The sequence below is a fragment of the Meleagris gallopavo genome, chromosome 6 (genome assembly GCF_905368555.1).
Source record: "Meleagris gallopavo chromosome 6, MGAL_WU_HG_1.1, whole genome shotgun sequence".
Classification (NCBI taxonomy): Eukaryota; Metazoa; Chordata; class Aves; order Galliformes; family Phasianidae; genus Meleagris; species Meleagris gallopavo.
Window position 1 is genome coordinate 10,395,013 of NC_139409.1, and position 22,513 is coordinate 10,417,525.

A 22,513-nucleotide genomic window follows, 5' to 3' on the forward strand; every position below is an offset into this window, starting at 1 on the left:
ACTTAAGAGTGTTGACCAAATGTTTCTTGAATGTGAACAGACCTGGGTCTGTCACCACTTCCCTGATGAGCCTGGTCCAGTGTTTGACTGCGCTCTTGGTGAAAAAGTTTCTTTTCCAGTTTCAAATCTGAACTTTCCCTGACACAGCTTTAAACAATTCCCTTTCATCCTGTAGCCTCTCTACAGAGAGATAAGCACCTCCCTCTCCACTCCTGCCCCATGAGGGAATTATAGGCAGCAATGAGGTCACCCCTTTTTCTCTTCCAGGCTGAACAAACCAAGTACCTCAGCTTCTCATAAGTCATATGCTCAAGTCCTTTCACTATCCAAAGAAGGACATTTCTATTATTTCTATATTCTTGTATTGTGAAACCCAAAACTGCACACAGTATTTGAGGTGAGGCCACATCAGTGCTGAATATAAAGGGACAATTACTTTTGACCAGTTAGCTATTCTGTTCATTCTGGTATACAGTTGGCTCTTCTGGCTGACAGGGCACATTGTTGGCTCATTCTGAGCCAAAACCAAGCCAGTTGTCCCCTATTTTATATATACTTTATATATACTATACCAGGATTGCATTGGTGCAGGTGCAGAATCTGGCATTTGTTCTTGTTAAATTTTTCATATGATTGATGGTTGCCCATCTAATAAGATATCTCCGTAAGACCTCTCAATCCTCAAGGGAATCAGTGGCTTCTCTTAATTATCATATATAAACTTAGCATGCGCTCAACTGCTGTGTCGAGGTGATTGATTAAAAACACTGAAGAGAACTGTCCCTGAAATTGAGCCCTAGGGAACACCACTTGTGTGGTTTAAAAACTCCAACTACTGGTGGTTTTTTTTCTTGAATTTTTTTTTTTCAGTTGCTACTTAGGTAATGATGAAATTAATGAAAGGCTCTAAACTATGTTTAAATAGATGTGTGTAAACTGTTCAAACCAAAGAAAAAAAGAACAGTGTAACATTCTAGTTTATGTAGCTTTCATTTAGTAAAACTTTGTTCACTTGCTTATGTGTGACAGTTGATTTGAAATGTTGGATGTCAGCAGTTATTATGCTATTGAGGTGATTTAGTGTGAACAATGAGTATCTTTCTCAACTCAATACTCAGCAAATTCCAGCATTCTCTTGAGAGCATAGGCATCTATTTTACTTAAATGATGAACACAAATGATTTTTAAGTTCTTTCTCAAACTGTTGAAGTGAAGCTTATGGGTTCTGCAAATAAAAATGCTTAGTAATGTAATTAAATCTTATTCATTGAAATAAAAAATGAAGAGCAGCTTTGTAGGCTGACAGAATTCTTGCAGGGCTGTATTTTAAAACAATCGTGCTTCAATTACATGTAGTTGCAGGACTGAAATCTAATTTGTTATTTGCATTGGATCTTTAAGCATTTCTTCTTGCAATCTTTAGCAACAATGAGGAAGCTGATGGTCATATCTAGTAAGTTTAATGATTAGGTTAGGAATAGTTATGAATAATTAAATTCACCTTATGGAAATCTAGAGCATTATTTCCGATCAGCTTGCAAACAATTGCTTGAAAGTAGTTTGTTTGTCCTCTTTAACATGAAACACTTGCAGTAGGTTCAAGAAATAATTTGCTAGAAAATGTATGTTGTGGTATCTGTAATTGACTTTCTGGAACTAAATCTCAAAGGATCTTTCCAACCCAAGTCATTCTGTGACTGCTTTGCTTGATACTGCATAGGCTTATGTGCTCCAATATTACGGTTTCTCTCAACTAAGGGGTTGCAATCCTACAAAAAGTCAATTAAAACTGAAGACTTCTTGATGTCTCAATGCTTATAATGATAAAACATTATGAAATAATTCTTTTAGTACACTAGCTTACAACTCTGCTTTGTTTTACGCAGTAAATTCGATAAAGTTTCATCCAACTGAGCAAGTGGCTCTTACAGGTATGTATGTTTTTTTTTCATGTAATCATTTCAATCTATTTAATCTATTTTAATCTATTTAATTATTTTTGGAAAAATAAGTGTGTCACTTCCTACTGTCTTTTTGGTGTTGTAGGGGCCTCTCTCTTCTACTTTGTCAGTACCATCATTGATTAAATTATCATTATTTTTTAAGGAATAAGAAATCAGACCTACATCATTCTATCTGTGTTTATCATACCATACTGACACTTGTGCTTAGTCACTTGGAATCATACGTCTTAATACTTTTGAATTACTTGATGTTTCTGGAAGTAAAGTAAAAGAATGCTACTGAATATACACAAGAAAAAATGAAAATACAAATGGTAGTGTAAGGATGTTTTCAGGACAGAGTCAATATCAGAACAAATTTGAGTTTGAAAACGATCTCGTGTTTAATGCTGTGGACTGTACAGCCCAGCAATTTGTGCAGTACACTTGGGATTAAAGAGATATGATTAATTAGATCTTCCTGTTTGCATATGCTACCTGTAGTCAGTGTTGGAGTACCATAAACAATATTATGTAAACTGACACCAAAAATCATACAGAGTTAATAAGTTTTCTTCTGCCTCATACAGAGTTAATAAGCTTTCTTCTGCCTTTCTTGATCTGTTACATAAGAAATTTTTTCAAACACATTTATGTATAGTTTTTTTTGTGTGTCAAGCCTGTGCACGTGCATACCAAACTGCTTTTCATCTCAATGTAGGACTCTCAGCACTACCCCTGTGTATTAGGAGCATGTTTGTTTTGTCCATAGCAAAGAAAATCTTGGTTAGTAACTGATAAATCTCTTTCAAAGAGATCCTGAAATCAACTACTGAGCTGTAAATTGGTACTAGTTAAGCTGAGTTGCTTAATGTAAAGTCAGAGTAGTTTCATTCTTGCTGTTTTGGCTTTCTCATAAAAAATGGGCTAGAAACATTTAATAGATGAAATCATTGAATGAAGAAGAACTTTGGCATATTTGGGAAGCTATTTATTGGAAAAGCGGTGAAGTTAGTGTCCTGATTTGTAGGATTTAAGTGGATATTTTCACTGATCAATTTGGTAGCTACTTAAATTTTTACATGAGTTTTGTTCTCATCTGTGTTGAAGTCAGGGAAGTAACCATTTCATTAATGTTGAGACTTGCTTACCAAAGAGTTGTAACAGTGTCTGTTAAAAAGATGCCATGCAAACAGTATTGCCAAATATGAACACGAACATGAAAGCTTGTTTTGATTGTTCATGGAAATACTCTAATTTAATCAGTGCTCCCTTTCTCTCTCTCTCTCTCTCTCTCTCCCCCTCCATTTCTTTTTGCTTTCTTTTCCCTGTGCAGCATCTGGAGACCAGACAGCTCACATCTGGAGATACATAGTACAGTTGCCTACACCTCAGCCAACTGCAGACTGCAATGTAAGCAATTAACTTGCTGCAACTAACCTAATTGCACAGCAATTTCATTGGATGTGGATGTTATGGTAGTACTGAGCATTACATTTATACATAATTAAAAATTACATGATTTCAGGATTGCAGAAGGTGGGGGTTTAAGGTTTTATTTGAATATGTATATTTCTGTATCTTTCAAAAAAAAAAAAAGTAATTCCTTTCGTGTTTCTGAAGAAACTACAATGCACAAGTACCTTAATTGACTTTTTTCAAGGTAATAAGCATATAAGGTATAAGAAAATGAAGTGGCAAGTGCAGTTTTTCATAACAATTAAAATCATAAATAATAAAATTATTTTTAAACTGCTTAAGTTCTTGTAGCTTACCTCACTGAGGTATTTGAATAAACTATAGTTGCTATGAATTCAAAACTGATGGTAAAGTTGTGTATCTTTGGCATTTTATTAACTGTATATTTAATATGATTTCTAATTGACCTTTGCCAGCGTTAATCACACTGTCTGATGTTGCTGACTGAAAAAAGAAAAAAAAAAAAGCCTGTGGACAACATTTTCTGGCTGGCAAATGCTGTATGCAGCTTCAAATCACCCTTACTAAATTGTGAAGACAGATGTAGTTTCTAGCATGAGCTTCTCAGTAAACGAAATAGGGGCGAGAGGTGGCCATGTAATATGAAATGCATGGATAGATTTCTGCATGGCAAATGTTTGATTCAGATGAGTTGATTTGGAATTTCTATTTTGAAAGAGCAGTGCAAATGTTACCTTTTCCCATCCAAATATATAGTGAAAAAGGAGTGCGTTTGTCTTGCGTGAGTAATGTGCGGTTCAGAAATCAATGCTTTTCTTTTGAATCCAGTTTACATACGGGATACGTTATTTAAAGACCAAAAGGCAATGCCAAGATATTGATTCTAACAGATAAAAACATGACTCTAAATGGTTGTCTTCCCAAAGATTAAGACCAGTCCCCTGTTAGATGCTTCTGATCTTTAAAAATTTAAAGGGAAAAGTCTCTTGATAATATGCATGGGAATGAAACTCATGGGTAATATAGTGATAGGAATTACAGAAGAGGCTTGCCAGGCTATATGTTGGACAGATATTTAAATAGTTCAATAGAGATTTTAAAATGAAGTTATTAAAAATTAATTTAATTCAACTGTCTTTTCCCTTCAACTATGATTTTGATAGTAGGCACTTAAATAGACAAGGTTCTGCAGAATTACACTACCCACATTCATATTACATGGAGTTGGAAGCATTTACACTGTAAAATGTAACTTAGAGACATTCTTTTCCATTTGTTTTCATTCTTTTTTCCCTCTTGAATTTTATAGCAAGTGTCTGGAGAAGATGAATTTGAGTTCTCGGATAAAGATGAACCAGATGGAGATGGAGATGGTTCTAGTGATTGTCCCACTGTCAGAGCCCCATTAACTTCACTCAAAAGTCATCAAGGAGTGGTCATAGCAGCTGACTGGCTTGTTGGGGGGAAGCAAGCTGTGACGGCCTCGTGGGATAGGACAGCAAACCTGTATGATGTAGAGACTTCTGAATTAGTCCATTCTCTTACAGGTATTTCTTCACTCAAAAAAGGTATAATTGGTGGTTTATTTTTATGGAGATCCCTTATTGTGAAAATTATGGCTCTAGAGTATGGTATGAGTATGGTGAGCAACTTACGTTGCTGCTTGGTGGTTGCAGTGGTTTCTAAAATTCCAACCTTGTAAATCCCCTGAGCATGAATTTGTGTTCTTTCAAGCATGTGATAGAGTCAACAGAACAGTTGTTTTAAACTGAATATAGCCAAATTTTCATTCTTGCAAAGTATTTGTTGTCTTTATGGCATATTAAGTAGCAGCAATTTCTTAATAATCATGTGAAACGAGTAGTACTTTTTTGGTTTTAAGTATAGTTTCACATCAACAAGTAGCATCAGAATTTGAAATAATTAGTACACTTTTACTGATTGTTTAAAAGAGGCTATCAGCGTTCCATTCCAAGCATGTGTAGAAATGAAAAGTCTTATTTTCGCTACCTTATATGTTCTCATCTGTGATTGTAGGGCATGACCAAGAACTAACGCACTGTTGTACACATCCCACCCAGCGTCTTGTGGTGACATCATCACGTGATACAACTTTCCGTCTGTGGGATTTCAGAGATCCTTCTATCCATTCTGTGAATGTCTTTCAGGGCCACACAGAGTAAGTGACAGTTTCTTCAATTTCTTTTTAATATTTTTATTTTTTTTACAAGTTATAAATGTACATGGTTGTTAATATGAACAAAACTGTTTATATTCTCTTTTTGAGGTACTAAGTTAACTTTCCTATTTTGTAAGACCTGCTTTCACAGACCAGGTGAGCTGTGGACAAAAAGCTGTACCTGAGGCAGCAGTGTGTGCTTGCAGCCCAGAAAGTCAAATGTATCTCGGCTGCATCGCAAGAGGAGTGTCCAGCAGGGCAAGGGAGGTAGTTGTAGTTCTCCCCTCTGCTCTGCACCTGTGAGGCTGCATCTGGGGTACTGAGGCTCACAACATAAAGATGCAGAGCGATACAGAGCTGTTGGAGTGGGTCCAGAGGAGGGCCCTACTGGTGACTAGAGGAGCTCCTCTCTTACGAAGCAAAGTTGAAGGAACTGGGCTTGTTTAGGTTGGAGAAGAGACCTCACTGTGGCCTTTCAGTACTTGAAGGGAGCTTACAAGCAGGTAGGGGACCAACTATTCATATGGTCTGATAGATGATAGGACAAGGGGGAATGGCTTTAAACTAAAAGAGGGGAGATTTAGATAGGTGCGAGGAGGAAATTCTTTACGCAGAGGATGGAGAGGCAGTGGAATAGGCTACCCCATCCCTGGAGGTGTTTAAGGCCAGGCTGGATGCAGCCCTGGGCAGCCTGAGCTGGTGGGTGGCAACTCTGCCCACGGCAGGGTTTGGAACTCGATGATCTTTAAGGTTCCTTCCAACCTAAGCTGCCCTGTGACCTCTGGGAGGTCTCTTCTGACCTTAACTGTTCTGTGGTGTGGTGATTTATTTCATATATTGTGACAAAAAGAGATAATGTCTGATCAACTGTATTACAGCAGTACCCCTAATCTGCAGGCATAACTAACACACAAACACACACACGCGCACACACACACAAGTCAACTAACTATCCTCATACCTTAAATCACCTTTAATTATAAATTTTATATAGATATAATGTATAAATAATATCACACCGTAACCTATGGTTGCTAGCTTGAAAACTCTGAAAAGTAAGTACTGCCATATGTTTCAAAGAGAACAGTTAGGAGTTTTCTCTGAAAATCAGATTTTTTTCACACAGTTAAGATTGTTACTGCCTTTTTCTACTGATCTGAGATCCAAACTATCATCAAATCCTAGCAATGCACGGTGGTTCAGAATTGAAATTTCATTCCTTTGTGCTGCACTTGATACTGCAGCTTGCTTCTTTCTTGGATGCTGTAAAATGCTTATGTTGGGCGTGAGTGCACTGGAACTAAAATGTGAATCTGAAGAGGAAAAACAGTTTTTACTATAGACTTCAGTGTCTGTGGAGCCTGGGAGCAGAGGCAGCAGACCTGTCAGCAGATGGCACCACAGCTCTGCTATGACTGCCAGACTGGGGGTCCGTAGCTCCAGCTCACAGCTTCCAAAAAACTACTCTCAAAAAGAGGCTCAGAGCTCCAGCCTCTGAAGTCAGGTGATAGCTGACCACCCTACCACTTTTGTCTTTTAAACTTTGCATCAGGCACATGATTCCTTTTTGGAAATCAGAGAGAAAGCCAAGGCTTCAAACCTGATGAGATTTGTTTTTTTTTTTTCACTGCTATTTTATACTTTGTGTCTGTTTGCTTATTAAAGGCATAAGTGGATAGTGTAATTTCAGATTCCTTCCTTAGTAGCTGTAATGAATTAGATTTAAGATTTAGTCAAAATGGCACATGATTTATTAGAAATACAATGCAATGATACTGCTGTTGAGAGGCTAAATTACACAATTTAAATTTACACAACTAAATTACAATTAACTTACATGCAGAGTATGATTTTATAAAGCTAATTGGCTTAAAAAAAAGATAAACAATTACTGTGCATTGCCTTGTACTATACAGTGATATTCTCTCAAAATAAGTGTGTATGCCAGTGATGAGGGACTGTTTGTATTTAAAGTAAGTGGACTAAGAAATTACCTGTTATTTTGGTATTCTGAGCATATAACTGTTCACTCTATTAAAAGTGGGCTGTTTCTTGTAGTTTACTGCTGTCACAGTTCCAAGAAAATAAATCATCCTCCAGCAAAGGCAGAAGGAGTCTGTTGTGACCATCACACCTGTGCTGGCCTTCTTACATTGATGCCTGTTTTGAATTAGTTGTAGTAGACTTGTCCAATTGCATATGAGGCTCTTCTAGTGATAATGATTTTAACTTAGCCCTTGGTAAATCCTGTACGTTGCTCATTCCAGTGTTTAACCTCCCTGTTAAACTTTTTGTGCTTTCCTAGTTGGACTAGCTTCAATTTCTGGCAACTAGATTTTATCTTCCCTTTTTAATATTAAAGAGCTTTGCTTTCTGTATTAATAGATATTTAGGTGATGATAACAGTTTCATTTATTTATTTTCTATAAACAAACCATGTTTTCCAATATGTTTTGACATTTATTCATCCAGAGGCCAAGTCAGTACCTGAATAGTACTTCTGTACTTCAAGCCTGCATTCAGCTGAGTCTCTAAAGGGCATTCAGGTCATCTTTTGGAGATCTGTAAACTTTGTTGACCTTTTTCTTGTATATGACTGTTTCAGTTCCTAACTTGTGTCACGTTTTATTTTAGGTTTGATGCACCTCCAGTTTGCCTCACTTGTTATTTCCTACAGGTTTAAAAATAATGAATTAGTGTGGAAATAATACTAATTTTTAATTAAATATTCTTTTTCTCTGCATTTTGTGTGTGCACCACAACAAACTTGTGTTCCTAGTACTGTTAATCCCTATCTATCTATGAGATGTCTAACAGAACCGTGGGACAAGCTTATGTTTATGTTATCATCCATCCACTCAGTTGTTACATGTTAATTGAATGGACTTCCTAGGTTAGAGCCTTCCAGAAATTATCCTAGAATGGCTTGGGTTGGAAGGGCCCTCAGAAATCATCTAGTTCCAGCCCCAGTGCTGCGCTGCAGTGGGCAGTGGCTTGTAGGACTTCCTGACTACTGCACGTTTCTCCTTCTTTCATTCAGATTATGTGGTTGTAGAAGAGGAATGGAAAGCCCCAGTACATCAGCTAGATCGTAGAATCATAGAATGGCCTGCGTTGAAAAGGACCATATTGATCATCCAGTTCCAACCCCCTGCTATGTGCAGGGTCACCAACCACCAGACCAGGCTGCCCAGAGCCACATCCAGCCTGGCCTTGAATGCCTCCAGGGATGGGGCATCCACAACCTCCTTGGGCAACCTGTTCCAGTGCCTCGCCACCCTCAGTGTGGAAAAACTTCCTCCTAATATCTCACCTAAACCTCCCCTGTCTCAGCTTAAGACCATTGCCCCTTGTCCTATCACTATTCACCCTCGTAAACAGCCATTTCCCTTTTCTGGTTATTATGAGAACTGTGAAGCTAGTGAAGAGCAAATGTGTCTTGCCTCTTCAATTTTTTATCTTCTAAATCCAATGTTTTCTGGAAAATCTGAATTAAAAAGATGTAAAGATATTTGAGTAGTGACTTCATTAGAATGCTGGGCTGAATTCTGACATTTAGTGAATTTGGAATTAATTTCAAAATGGATTTCTTTATCAAGATACTAATAGTTGTTTTATTTTCATGGGCACTCAGGTTTGCCAAGGTCAGCAGGCTTTCCCTGATTCTTTGTTCCTCAAGATTGAATTCTCATTCTCTCTGATGTGTCTTACTTAGTGAAATGAATGTGTAACTGCATGCTGTTTTACATAAAATTTCTGCACTTCTGACTAAAATCTGTGCAATGAGAAGGAAGTATTTACAGGCTTCTTATGAAAAACAAAATGTCACCAATTTGCTGCTCTCAGTGGAATTCAGCCAGTTTAAACATTGGTTCTTCTGGAGATATTCCTGTTCTTACCTTAACTGTTCATGCCATCAGTGATACTTTACTTCCCATTTTTTCTACTGCTAATTATTCCCCGTGAGTTGGTTTCAGTTCAGCTTCTGTAGGAAGTGCAGAATTTTTCTCAGCTTTCTCCCAAACTTTTCTGACTAACTACATAATTCTTCTATTCCTTTAGTGGTACTGCCTTGTTCTATTTCCTAAAATTGTTTCATTAGGCTATCACTGCCATGTTCATATAAAGGCAACATGACTTGAATTACTACACAATGATTAGTAGTATTCAACTTATAACATTTACAGGGAAAAAAACCTATAGTCAAACTATGAGGGGAAGGCATTGAAATATGAGGTTATGGAGTTGATATTAGATTCTGTAACTTCTTTTTTTTAATGAGGAAAATTAGACTGCTTCTGTTTTTGAAATATTTTTTCATCTTTATTTTAAGAGAATAATGAAAAGCTGATGACTTTTAATTGCTGTGCCTATAAAAGAAATGTGCATAGGATTGTGGTGAAAATCATTTGCAAGGAGGTTTTCCTATAGGAAATGCTACTTGAAACTTTTAAGTGACTGATCTTATCATAGCAAGTTCTCTGCTGTATAACCAGTGGTATGCCCTCTTTAAGCTAGAAGAGTAAGTGCTTAAAATTAAAAGCTGAAATAAGAAAATCCATTACATGTTTTAGTTAGGGGATTGGATATGTAACATACAAATTTTGAATGCTCTTCATGTTAGGTATTGCAGTCACTTCAAAAAAAGATGTGGGCAGTAAATTCTGGAGAATCATAGAATTGTAGAATGGCTTGGGTTGAAAAGGACCACGATAATCATCTACTTTCAATCTCCCTGCCAAGTGCAGGGTCACCAGGGTCACTACACAAGGCTGCCCAGAGCCAATCTTAACTCTGTTTATGAATGCATGCTCTAAAAAGTGCCCTGTGTGTGCATATATATATATATAATTAAAATAAATAAATAAAAAAAAATATATTTTTTTAATTGACCCACACAAGAGTGTGGCCAAAGACCTTTTCTTTATCCTATTCAGTGTAGTCTAACACTTCATAATGTTTTGTGGTTTTGAAGCTTACATAATGTATGCAGCAATACTGCAGGGATCAACGAATTTTTTTTATTCCATCCTAAAGGTAATGAAGTTGATTTTAAAGACAACTAATTTGTTAACTTGCCATTGAGTAATTCTCATAAAAGCTACTGACTGGTTTTCAGTACTGCATCATTTTATTATTTTAAGACAACTAGAAAGAAAAGGAGATATTTGTTGTTTTCTCTTGGGTGTCATGAAGCACATATCTCTGGAATAGGCGTTGTAGATTTAGATGCTAGAAAATGACATTTCGGTGCTAACGACCGTCTCTGAATTCCCACCTTCTCTATGTTACTTTTTTCATGGCTTGTTCTTAGTCTTTCTCAAGCTGGAAGAAAAAGCTCTGCTCATATTTTGAGATAAACTCAGAAATAGACTTATGGAATTGTATGCTTCTGTCTTCTGAGCATTGAGGTAGTTTAGCACTCCTAAATCCTAACTATGCACTCAGATGTGGAGGTATTGATGTGTTCCTCACAGGGTACTTACGTGGCCAGGGCAGCAGTCCTTTTGGATAGGCATCTACTGTTCATAACTGTGGGTTTTAAACCCAGTTCCTGGCTTCCCCTCAGGCTGTTTGCTGCTTTGTGTAAGGATGCGCTTTATTCCCCTAACAGAATATATATCTCTCCCAAATACCTCTTTCTTTAGGTTTAGTTCCTGAATGTTACCACTTGCAATCTAAGAGCTATATTTGAGCACTCAAATGTTGTTTTTTAACTATGATCTGGTGTACATATTTATCTGAAAGCTCTCTTTTAGTTCATTTCCTCCAGAATTTAGTCCCTCGTGCCTGTTAGCGCTCGTGAACTTAGTCCCGTTTGCCTGTTAGTTCTGCTGCCAGAAAAGCATGTTTTCTCCAAGTATTCAACTGCAAATCCCAGTATGGGATTGCAAATCAAAATGGAAACAGAAGTGTTCACTTTTTTTTTTTTTTTTGATGCATTGCCAGTAAGTGTTCTGCATCAGCATTTCATGGTCCAACATTTTTGACATCATTTTTTTTTTCTCCCTGTGTGTGAAATTTCAGCAGATTGTTATGCAAAACAGTTTTGTGTCTCAGTATGACTGGGGAGACAGCTGTTCGGCCTAATGAGGAGTGCTAGCACTACAGTATTTCTGTTGATTGAGACCCACGGAGGGAGCAGAATGTTCGAGGCCGGGCAGTGGTGTGTGGTGAGGAAGTGCCACGCTGTCAGCTGGAAGTACACGCTCGGCTGCTCCCTACGACAAGATAAATGAGTTTTGCTGGGGTTTGGCAGAGGCTGAAGCTTTTCTGGAGAATAGTTGTAGCACACCAAACTCCTCCTGGGACCCATGGTTTGAAATGTCATAAGACTGCTTCTTTTTTGCCAGTTTTTTTTTTTTTTCCAGTGTCCTACAGTACCTGTCATCTTTTTGATTTATTAAAAACCTAATGTCTTCTAGCATTCCCTTAACAAGGTTTGATGATCCTTTGTTGACACTTTTTATTAATGTAGCCAAGGAGATGTTAACCACAGGTTTAGGTTTAGTTAGAACAAACTGAAGATTACTATTGATGGAAAGTAAAAATGGCCAAGTGAAAATGCAGATTGATGTCTTTTAATGTTTTGATGTGAGTGGAGTTAGGGAGGCAATACCAAAAGGCTTTTGGTGTATTGGCTGCTCTGTCAGCTTATTTCTTCCCACCACTGACTTTGCTTTGCTTGCTTCTCAGGAAGCAGGCTTTCTTCTTGTTGCTGTTTTGCAAGTAGGGCTTCTATATCTAGTCTTTGATTTCAGAGCTTTTTACAAGAAAGGCTATTTCTGTAGTCACTTGTGCTTGCAAACAATGCATATCCCAGTCAGCAGTGCCTTTCAGTGATGAATTTTGGGATGGTAGACAGCGGATGAAGACTACTAAACATACTTGTCAAGGTGTCATGGAAAACTGCAAGGCAGTCTTCCTTTTCAAAGAATCATAGAATGGTTTGGGTTGGAAGGGACCATTAAGATCATCTAGTTCCAACCCCCTGCTATAGGCAGGGACACCTCCCACCAGTCCAGGTTGCTCAAAGCCCAATCCAGCCTTGCCTTGAATGCTTCCAGTGAGAAGACATTCATAACCTCTCTGGGCAACCTGTTCCAGAGGCTCACCACCCTCACAGTAAAGAATTTCTTCCTAATCTCTAGTCTAAATCAGACTAGATATTTAACTCTTCCAGTTTAAAACCATTTCCTCTTGTCCTATCACTACATGCCATTATCAAATCCCAGCTTTCCTGTAGGCCCCCTTCAGGTACTGGAAGGCCGCTATGAGTCCTGGGCCTTCTCTTCCCCAGGCTGAAGAACCCCAGCTCTCTCAGCCCGTCCTCACAGAGGAGTTGAGGTGCTCCAGCCCTCTGATCGTCTTTGTGGCCCTCCTCTAGACCTGCTCCAACAGCTTCATGCCTTTCTTTTTCCTTTCTATCCTTCACCCGGTCATCAGAATGCTACAAGGGGAGCTTCACAGCTCTTCTGTTTTACAGACTTTTTCCTGATGTGCCCAGCAGCATCTATATGAATAGTTAAACTGAAAGTAGTACACACAAAGATTTTGTTTTATTTTGAAAATCATTTTCTTTTGACAGGAGCAGAAAGGATTGAGCTGATCTAGGGCTGACATTCTGTTTGCATGGCAATGGCTTTGACTGTTTTCATTTGAAAGATGATAAATCTAAAAAAGAGAACTTTATGTGGTCAAAAAGACTTAACTATGTTTGACAGTGATAAGCGATAAAGGAGAACCAATATGAGATCAAAGAAGCTGGAAAACTGTTTAAAGTTGTGGAAAAAAGCATCCAAAATTGGAGGGTTATTTTAAGACAGTTTCAGAACATATTCCAGCTATAATTGGAATAAAATGTATGATGGGAAAACAGATCATATCTGTGTGTTGGTTGCAGAATACTAAAATACTGTGTATTTACTCACCTGGAGCTTTTCTATGATTTGAATTCTTCATACTGTCATGTATAAGGAGGTCTCACAATTTATGTGAAGTGTACAGATTTAATAGTGTGAAAGTTCTAAACCTCATTTCAGATGTGCTGCAGCAATATGGAGGTGTGAAACTTTTTTTTTTTAGGTGTTTTGCAGCTTGTGTGAGGAACTTGTGAGGAAATAAATGAAGAAAATTAGTAAGATTTGTGTAGATTAGGCAAACAGAAATCAAATTGTGCGCAAAGAACATTCAAACTCTAGTCTGCAGTAATTTGATTGTGTGAATGAATTCTCTTCCCAAATGCAAAAGTGCCTCTTGAAAGATTCATCTGCTGTGGCCTTTGTGTATCTTTTGGCTTTTTGACTTTTGGTTCATGAATTCCAGAAGATTAGGTGGAGACCTCTTGATTCTTATTATAATCATCACTCTGATAGCTTAGCTGCACTCTAATAATGCATTAGGAAGCTTGGTGTCATGAGTAAAGTGGACCTTCATCCTAATTAAAACTTAATTTGGTGTCAATTTAAATTAAGAGGCTCGCATAAACTGATCCATTGTGACCTGGCTAATGCTAATCTCAATCAGCAGCTTGGATAGGACATGAATTCAAATTTCTGCAGAACAACCAAAGTGACAGTAACGACTGACAACTTAAATTAAAATTACTAAATTCTAAGAAATTGATATGCGTGACCCCAGTTACAAGATAGGTCATTAAATCAGTTCTGTAGAAACAGAGTTGAGAAGCCTCCCTAATGATTTTAGGCACAGACAAAAATGCTTTGCTAGTACACTCTGAGGACAGAAAATAACTGATTTTCATTTGAGGATCTGCATAGTATTTAACTGAAAACAGTACAAAAGTGTTAATTGCTTTATTGTGAAATAATAGGTAAAAGATGTAGAAAAGAAGTCATGAGAATTTTTCAGTTGAGCTCAGCAGTATGCTATTCTTCGAAAGTATAAAGTCCGAATGTAATAAAATCCTTTGTATATGTGAATACAGTTAATATTTAATAATTACATATACATAAAAGTACATAAAATATGGTTCCTGAAAGGAGTATTTTGTGTTTCTATTTGGTAGAAAGGTTCTTGATAGTCATTCTCTGGCTGACTTTGCCCATTTGTAGCCATAATGAGTGATGTTTGAAGGACTGGCTGCTCATGCTTCTTGATATTACTACTTGCTATGTGTCTTACCTGACTGTTAAAATTAAGCTGCTTGTAAAACGGGGATTAAAATTAGAGTTCAAAATTATTAGGTTGAGATAGCTGCTGCTAGCAGAGTTACTCTGGAAGCTCTGTGCTTGTGTGTAATACCATGTTTAGATGGATTTAAAAATAGTATTGGTTACAATCTCACATGGGGAAGTCTTTTATTGGGTACTAGTGATTCAGTTGTAGGTGTCTGATGTTCACATTAATATAGAACTTCAAAAGTGAATTAAGGTTTAATGAACTGTGCATTTCCTGTCCCATTAGGATAAATAGAATATGAGAAGTGCCTCCAGACTGACTCTCCACAGAAGGAGAAGGAGAAAAACAAGCTATACATTCTAATGGAACCGTAGGAACAGAAACTTTAAATCACTTGCTAGTTTAATAACAAACCTGAGGGCTTGACAGTTTTCTTTTTTTACTCCTAATTGTTTAGCACTGTGACATCTGCAGTTTTCACTGTGGGAGACAATGTTGTTTCTGGTAGTGATGACCGCACTGTAAAAGTTTGGGATTTGAAAAACATGAGGTCTCCTATTGCTACCATTCGTACAGATTCTGCAGTAAATAGGTAAGCAGACCTTCAAATTATTATTTTCTTAATTAAGAGAAATTTAGTTTTAGTCACTGTAATTAGAATTCGATAGTGAGATTTATGAGATTTTGAAAAAGGTCTGAAGTAGTTTAATAAATGAGAGATTTAGTCAGCATTCATTTTCAATAAATACACTGCATTGTTTTTCTGCGATTTTTATATTGAATGCAGCCTGTTTAGCATCTGGCACAATGAACTGTCTTAACGATTTAATACACTTTATTTTTGGCATGGATTCTATCCAGAAGGAATTCAGCTATATCACTTCTCAAGAGTTTAAACTTGTATTGTCAAATTCTGTTTGCCAGGCTCACTGTTGTATGCGTAACCCATTTTTTTTTTCTCTTCTGCACAGGATTAATGTATGTGTTGGCCAAAGAATCATTGCCCTTCCACACGACAACCGACAGGTTAGGTTATTTGACATGTCAGGAGTGCGATTAGCACGCCTCCCTCGCAGTAATAGACAGGTAATGGAGTTTTTCTACCCTTAAAGTATATCTGTTCTTCTCTTTATACAAGGATAAAAATAGGGTTTGATGTCTTTAGTGCAAAAGCTGATGAAATGCTGAAAGATGCTTGTCTGTACATATAGACTGTAATTGAAAATGACCAACATGCAAATAAGTGACGTATTTTAGATTTTTTTCATTGGCATTTGAAATGGTGTTTGAACTGAGTTTCATTGTGTTTTTCCCCTTGTGAAAGTGGTAGTAATGTCTGGCCCTCTCTGTGAAATAGAAAAAAAAAAAAAAAAAAAAAAGTGTGAGCGTTTTAAATGTTTTCATGTCTTGATGTGAATCTTGTTAAAAAGTGATTGATTTTGAGGTTTCATGATTGTTTTTTTTTTTTTCAATTCCTATGCGTAGAATTTGTCATATAAAAAAAAATAACAGGAAAAAGTGGGAGTTGATTCTGAAAGCTATTCTTGTGATAATCTTTCTTTTTTTCCCATGACAATGCAAACCAATTCTTGATACTTGATACCAAGTACTGCACTATCCTTACTGCGTTCAAAGTTTTGTGCGTTTGAGGTGCTATTTGGAATGGCAAGCACTGCTAATACTAATGGAACAAGTTAGACTAAGTGAAATTAATTCCATTATACCACTTAAAGGGACTTTTTTATAATTTTTTTTTTTAACTTCAGTTGTCTGGCACGTTTCATATATTTCATAGGCAGCATGTTTAACCACAAGAAAGGCAGCATTTCTGACTGTCCTATATTGCTCACAGCTTTATGGACATCATGCATGTATGTGGATACAGCTGACTGAGTATACAAAAGGGTTTGAAGAACTGTTAAGTGTTTACCTATTGTTTATTTTCATTACTGTGATTTTTTTTTATTTTATTTTTCCTTAGCAATCATCAAAGCTGACACAACAGAAATGGAGGGTTTTTTTATTTATTTGTTTTACTTGAGCGCTTGTCAGAATACCTTGGGGTATTCTTCTTGCTATTGAACTTGAACAATGCACAGGGCATTGTTTTTGCTCAGTAGGACATTCCTCCCACTGTACTGTTATCCTTTCTGAGTTACCAACATGATCGACAGAAAGAAAAATCAACACTTTGTCTTGCAGGTTCATAAGACAGTTGTTACCAGCAAATAGTTTCTAGTTTTAAAGTAGCTTTTATAAGTAAAAGTGCTAAAATCAAAATTCAGTTTGCTTTTGTAAATAAAATGTCAATTAGATAGCAGATGTATTGTGAAAAACTCAAGTTTTGGAACTCCTGTTTGTTTGCTCCTGTATTTTTGGACCCAGTGCCAGCATTAAGCAGTCTCATTATCATAAAGATTTTACCTTACAGATGAAAATAAGTATGACCTTTAGGATTTTCAAATTCCATTTATAAAAATGTAGAGCATTAGCAAGTTTCCCTTTTGACTCTTGCCAATTTGTCGACACAGAAGCTTTCAAAAATGCTGTAAGTAATACTGACATCTCCTGACCTGTTGTAGGGCCACAGAAGAATGGTGTGCTGCTCAGCCTGGAGTGAAGACCACCCAATATGTAACCTCTTCACCTGTGGATTTGATCGTCAGGCTATTGGCTGGAACATCAATATCCCTGCTTTGTTACAAGAAAAGTGAAATGCTGGAAGAATTTTTGCTTTTTATGTTGCCGTGGACTGCTGTACTTCTGCAGACTTCTCTGAATACCGGTCTGCTATTGGTCTAAAAGCTCTTCCTTAAATGGAGACTTCAGCAGATGTTGTTCTTGTTACCACATTGTGCACAGTTTGCATGAGTTGTACAGAAAATGTGATTTTTTTTTTAAATTAGTTTGTCCTGTGTATGAACTTTTATATTTTGGCATCCACTGGTCAATATGTTCACTGTTGCATAGAACACATAAATGTTCATAAGTTATTTAGCATTTGATAGATAAACAGTAGGGCATTACATTTGTGACATAAATGTGAAACTGATGTAGTTAATGTAGAGAGTGTATAGCAGTCTGTTACATTTTTCCATGATCTACATATCTGCCTTGTGTTAAAAAGAATCTGCAGGGCTAAAAGTTTGAAATGAAGTGTGAATTTCACTAGTTGTATGATTGTAAACATTTTCCTGTTTGCATCTGATTGGAACAGTTATTTTTAGTGCTGCAGTATAGTGCTACTTCAACTCCATTTTCAGTCCAGTTATGGGAGAAATAGTAGACTTGAGAAGGAAAATATAAACAACTTGTAGTGATTATAGACTGCAAGGTGTATTCTGAAAGCTTTTTGTACTTTTTCTTTGGAAAAAAGAAAATGTTCATTCTGCCCTTCTTATATAAAGTGATTCTAAAAATCTCATGGCATTTCACACTAGCAAAAATCCAGAATATTATGATCCAGTCAAGCAAATTTTGAAGCACTTTAGTTTATAGCTATTGTTATAAACCATTTATGAAAGTTTGACTTTACCAGTGAATGTGAGCTGACCTTTGTAAGAAGGATTGCTTCTTTTTGGTGATCTGCCCAGAAAGGATATAATTTTTTCTTTTTTTGTCTTTTTTTTTCTTTTTCCTATAACTACAGTGAGTATACTTTAGATGTGTTCTCTTCTTTTTTTTTTTTTTTTTCCCTCCTTTTTTCTTTTTTCTTTTTTTTGAGCCAGCAATACAAAGTAAATTAGTACTACCTCAAAAGTGAATGTTGGTCAAGATGCGCTGAATCTCTCTGTAGCTTGGAAAAAGCACTTTTGGTCTCTAGCTGAAGTACTGTTTACTTATATGAGAGGAAAGACAATCATACTTAATGTGATCCTCAACATAATTAATACTTAAGGCTAATGGAGCAATATGATAAGTAAACATCATCTGTTACCTTTGTGTTCTCAGCTGTGGCAAGGGGCTGTTGCAGTCCTTATACTGTTGTACACAGGATAAGTAATGTAGACCTCCCTTCTTTCTCCCAAATATCTTCCTCTGCTTTTGTTCCCCGCTGTGCTCAGCCTTTTTTGCACTGGCAGTGTGGTGTTGTACCACAACTGCTGCTTATTTATGTAAATGCAAATGGCAGCTGACATCTTCAAAAGAGCAGGAAGGCCACTTCAGACAGTCACTTCTTTTTAGCTAGAGGGAGATCCTGCTCCTAACTGTCTGACATATCACACTGGAAGATGAAGGGTGAGGGTAAGCTAAGGGTGCTGTTACAGTGGGAAAGTTTATGCTGGGCTGCCATTAGATAAGTAATTGGAACTTTTTATCTCGTTCTTTGGAATATGTGAAGCTGTAGCTGTGCTCATGTCCTCTACAACACAGTTCAGGCTGATGTGTTAATTGGGTTCCTTGTTGGCTGATGTGTAAAAGCATTGGAGTGTGATGGGATGGGATTGAGTAGTTGCAGGGAAACTAGAGTCCTAGAATTGGTTTTGTGGAAGATCAAGGAATGTAATGGAAAATGGGTCTAATATCTTTATAATATGAGCCATCATAGTAGTTTCATCTTAAATTCCATAGTGTATTTTCTTTTTTTTTTTTTTTGAGGTAGAAGTTATGTACAGAATTGTACTGAAGCAGTCTTAAAATACCAGAACTAGTGAAGTTAAGGAAAGTGGCTGCAGAGCTTTAAGTCTTCTGATAACAAGGGTTAAAGATGGTGTCAGCATTTATTTTCACTCTTTTTTTTTTCTGGATTTTTAAAGCCATTTGATGTTGACAGGTTTTATTCTTTAAGGAAAAAGAAAGGCTCACATCTTCTTTCAGTTGATAGCGAAGAGAACTTTATGCAGGTTGGTGCTGCTTAACAAAGAGAGTTTTTCTCCAGCCAGCAGAAGCAGTTTCTGCAGCAGAGCTTGTGTGTAACATCTTGAGCAATGACCGTCAGTTATGTGAGGTGAGGGGGAGAGGGTCGCTGCTTTTGGTCCTGTTAGCCTGAATTGACTGCTTAAATGTCTCCAGTATACAGATGTAGTACAGGACCATGAGACTTTATGTAGTTTGATGATCATTGCTGCAAACTTTTTATATCACCAGAGGAACAGACCTCTGGCACCAGGAATGGGACGATTATATGCATTCATTTTTGAAAAAATATCAAACAAGGTGCTACAGCCACGTTCTTATGAGCAGGCGAATACTCAACTAGATACTGAACTATCTCTTCGCTTAATTTTATATACTGTACTGAAGATTAAACCCAAGCTTCCATTTCCCTTGAAGCAAATCACACATAAGCAGTAGTAGTGAACAGTCCTGCGCTGATTAAATGTGTGAGAAACATTTCATAGGTTTGGATATTCTAGAGAGAGCTTTTTCAGCATTGAACAATGTCCAACATTTCATAAAATGGAGAAGAGTTGCAGTTACAGTTTCAGTGTTGTGCAGAATATTCAGAACTTCACAGAAAGTTAATCACTGGGCAAAATCAAGCTTTTGTCTTTCAAATAATGCACATCAGTTTTCACAAGTTTTGTGTGTACTTTTAAAGCAGAAAGATCTGGAATGCAGCATCTTATTTGTTGCCTAAATCTGTGAAAACCATCTTTTTGGAAAAAGAATTTATAAGTTATGTGGAACCACTTTTTATTATTCTGCTGATTTGTTTATAGATGTAAAATCTTATTCTTCGTTATGATTCAAAACTGCATTAAAACGTTCAACTTTTTTTTTTTTGCAAGTTACTGTCCTTCTGTTTTGCATTAAGGTTAATATCTCATTAGCAGTGAAATGATTTTCCTATCCATTTTTTGCTCTCTTACTCAAAAAGTTAATTATCAGTGCAATGATGAGCGCAGTTGAGGGAGAAGGCCAGATGAACCCCTGAAGTAGGGCGTGCATTTGGTCATGCTGACATAGGAAGGTGCTCAGTCTTGGTATTTGTACTGTTGTCTTTGGTTTTGTATGAGGCATTTTGTAAATACGTTTTGTTTTGCAGATTACTGAAGTCTCCGTGTGACTTTTCACAGTATTATATAAATCGATATTTTTAATGGTCTAAAAGCTGCTATCATTACTTGAATATTGCTTGCTTGTTGCACCCATATCCTTTGAAACAGAGCTTTGCAATGTTGAAAAGGGTGGTTGTTTCAGTGAGTTCATCTGGTTCCAGGTGCTTGAGCACTGTTGCCAGCCAGTACCCAAGTGCAAGAACACATCTGCATGTGCCACATTTTGAACCTTCAGATTTCTAGTCCTCTGGAAGATGACTTTTAGTGTTACTGATGATGTGGATCAGAAATAAAAGACCAAAGTTAAAAAAGGTGACTCAACTTGAAGAGCTGCAGGAGGAACTGCTTTTATGACGTGTCACGCTGTATTCTTGACTGACACAATTTTTATTTAATGCTCCAATGAGACAAAAGTATGTCTCTGAAAGCTTAATCAGCCTTGAGATATTTTAATTTTTAAATAGTAGTGTTACTTTTGCTAATTCTCACAGCTCATAATTTTGAGAAGTAATTGCTTACCCAGAAATCTGGTTTAATTCAAACTTGAACTCCTGGTCAAAATGCCCCAGTGACTGGGAGAGGCAGCCTACTGGAGGAGGGCAGTTTTGCAAACATTCTGTGGTTGCTGCTCATCAGTGTCCATTTCTCAGCAGCAAAGAGGTGAGGCTGGTGAGTAGGAGTGCTACCTCACCCAAGTGCCTCAATTAGCAGCTTTGGCTCTTCAGCTTTCTGAAGTTTTTGAAGAGTGGCTTAGTGTTATGTATGGAATTAGGAATTTAAGCATTCATACTTCTTGCTAAATAGGAATGGTGAAAAGTGTCCACGTACAAAAGAAGGGAGCTGTAAGTAGAAAAGTTTCGTCTTGAACTATACTGAAAATGGAAACAGTTTTTCTAGCTATCAGATGCCTGTGGAATGACAGCAAAGCTAATTAATAAGGTGACCTGGTGCTACTCAAGGTGCTATTATCAGCTGCTGATGACTGCATAGTTCCACCTGCATCCAGTGGAAGGAGAAGGGCAGGGACTGAGCTTGCTGGAAACATTGGCATCCAGAGCTTAGAATGGGTACTGCTAGATGTTAAAGATCTTTTCAGTGTTAATAAAAATAGGTGGTTGTTTTCAGTATCTTTGCTTTCAGGAAAAACTCAGTTATATAAAACACTATTTTAATTTCAGTTTTCTACTTCAAGTGTTTTAATGGTGCTGTGATTACTCGAGTAGCTGATAGATTCCAGTGCAGGGTTACAAATGTTACATGCAAACAAGCTCTGTCCTACCAACTTGAGATATGACAGCATGATGTGGCTTGTTAGGAACCACTCTTGGGGTGGAAATCTCTTCCTATTTGCATGAACAATTGGTTTGGGGGGGGAAAGATGCTGTTCTATGAGGCTTCTTTGGGAACATGTGGCTGGTTTACAAAGAAATGTTCAGCATTTTAAGATTAAGCATGATTCCAGACCAAAATGAATACTTGTCTTAATTCTGTTTATCTCAATTTAATTTGAATTGACAAGAGTCTTTTCAACCAAGCCAAAATAGAGGCATTTCCATGGATAGATTGCATCAGGGAGTTACTGCTCTATTTCCAGTAATTACCTTTGTTCTGGGAAAGATGAAACCAGCTCTTCCTTCACATTCTCGCTTCGTTTAGATGACAAAGTTTTACACACTCCATTGCAAATCTAGGTGATTAAGAAGATTATTCTTGGTTTCAAATTTCTGATTTCAGTTTACCTCAATGACTTTTAGACCAAATACACACCTAAAAATACAGAGTCAGTCTTCAGGAAACATGGCATTTTG

General features: G+C 37.1%; 1 protein-coding gene across 3 annotated transcripts in view; it reads left to right on the forward strand.

Moving 5' to 3' along the window:
* WDR37 (WD repeat domain 37) overlaps positions 1-20,757 on the forward strand; it is a 40,153-nt gene extending 19,396 nt beyond the window's left edge. For all 3 annotated transcript variants that reach the window (XM_085227056.1, XM_085227057.1, XM_003206972.5), the window contains 7 exons: positions 1,887-1,931; positions 3,280-3,356; positions 4,693-4,930; positions 5,421-5,562; positions 15,161-15,295; positions 15,675-15,789; positions 17,286-20,757. In XM_085227056.1, coding sequence (XP_085083182.1) covers positions 1,887-1,931; positions 3,280-3,356; positions 4,693-4,930; positions 5,421-5,562; positions 15,161-15,295; positions 15,675-15,789; positions 17,286-17,417 — 884 coding nt within the window. In that variant the 3' untranslated portion in view covers positions 17,418-20,757. The remainder of the gene's footprint in view (positions 1-1,886; positions 1,932-3,279; positions 3,357-4,692; positions 4,931-5,420; positions 5,563-15,160; positions 15,296-15,674; positions 15,790-17,285) is intronic.
* The last annotated feature ends 1,756 nt before the right edge of the window (positions 20,758-22,513 follow it).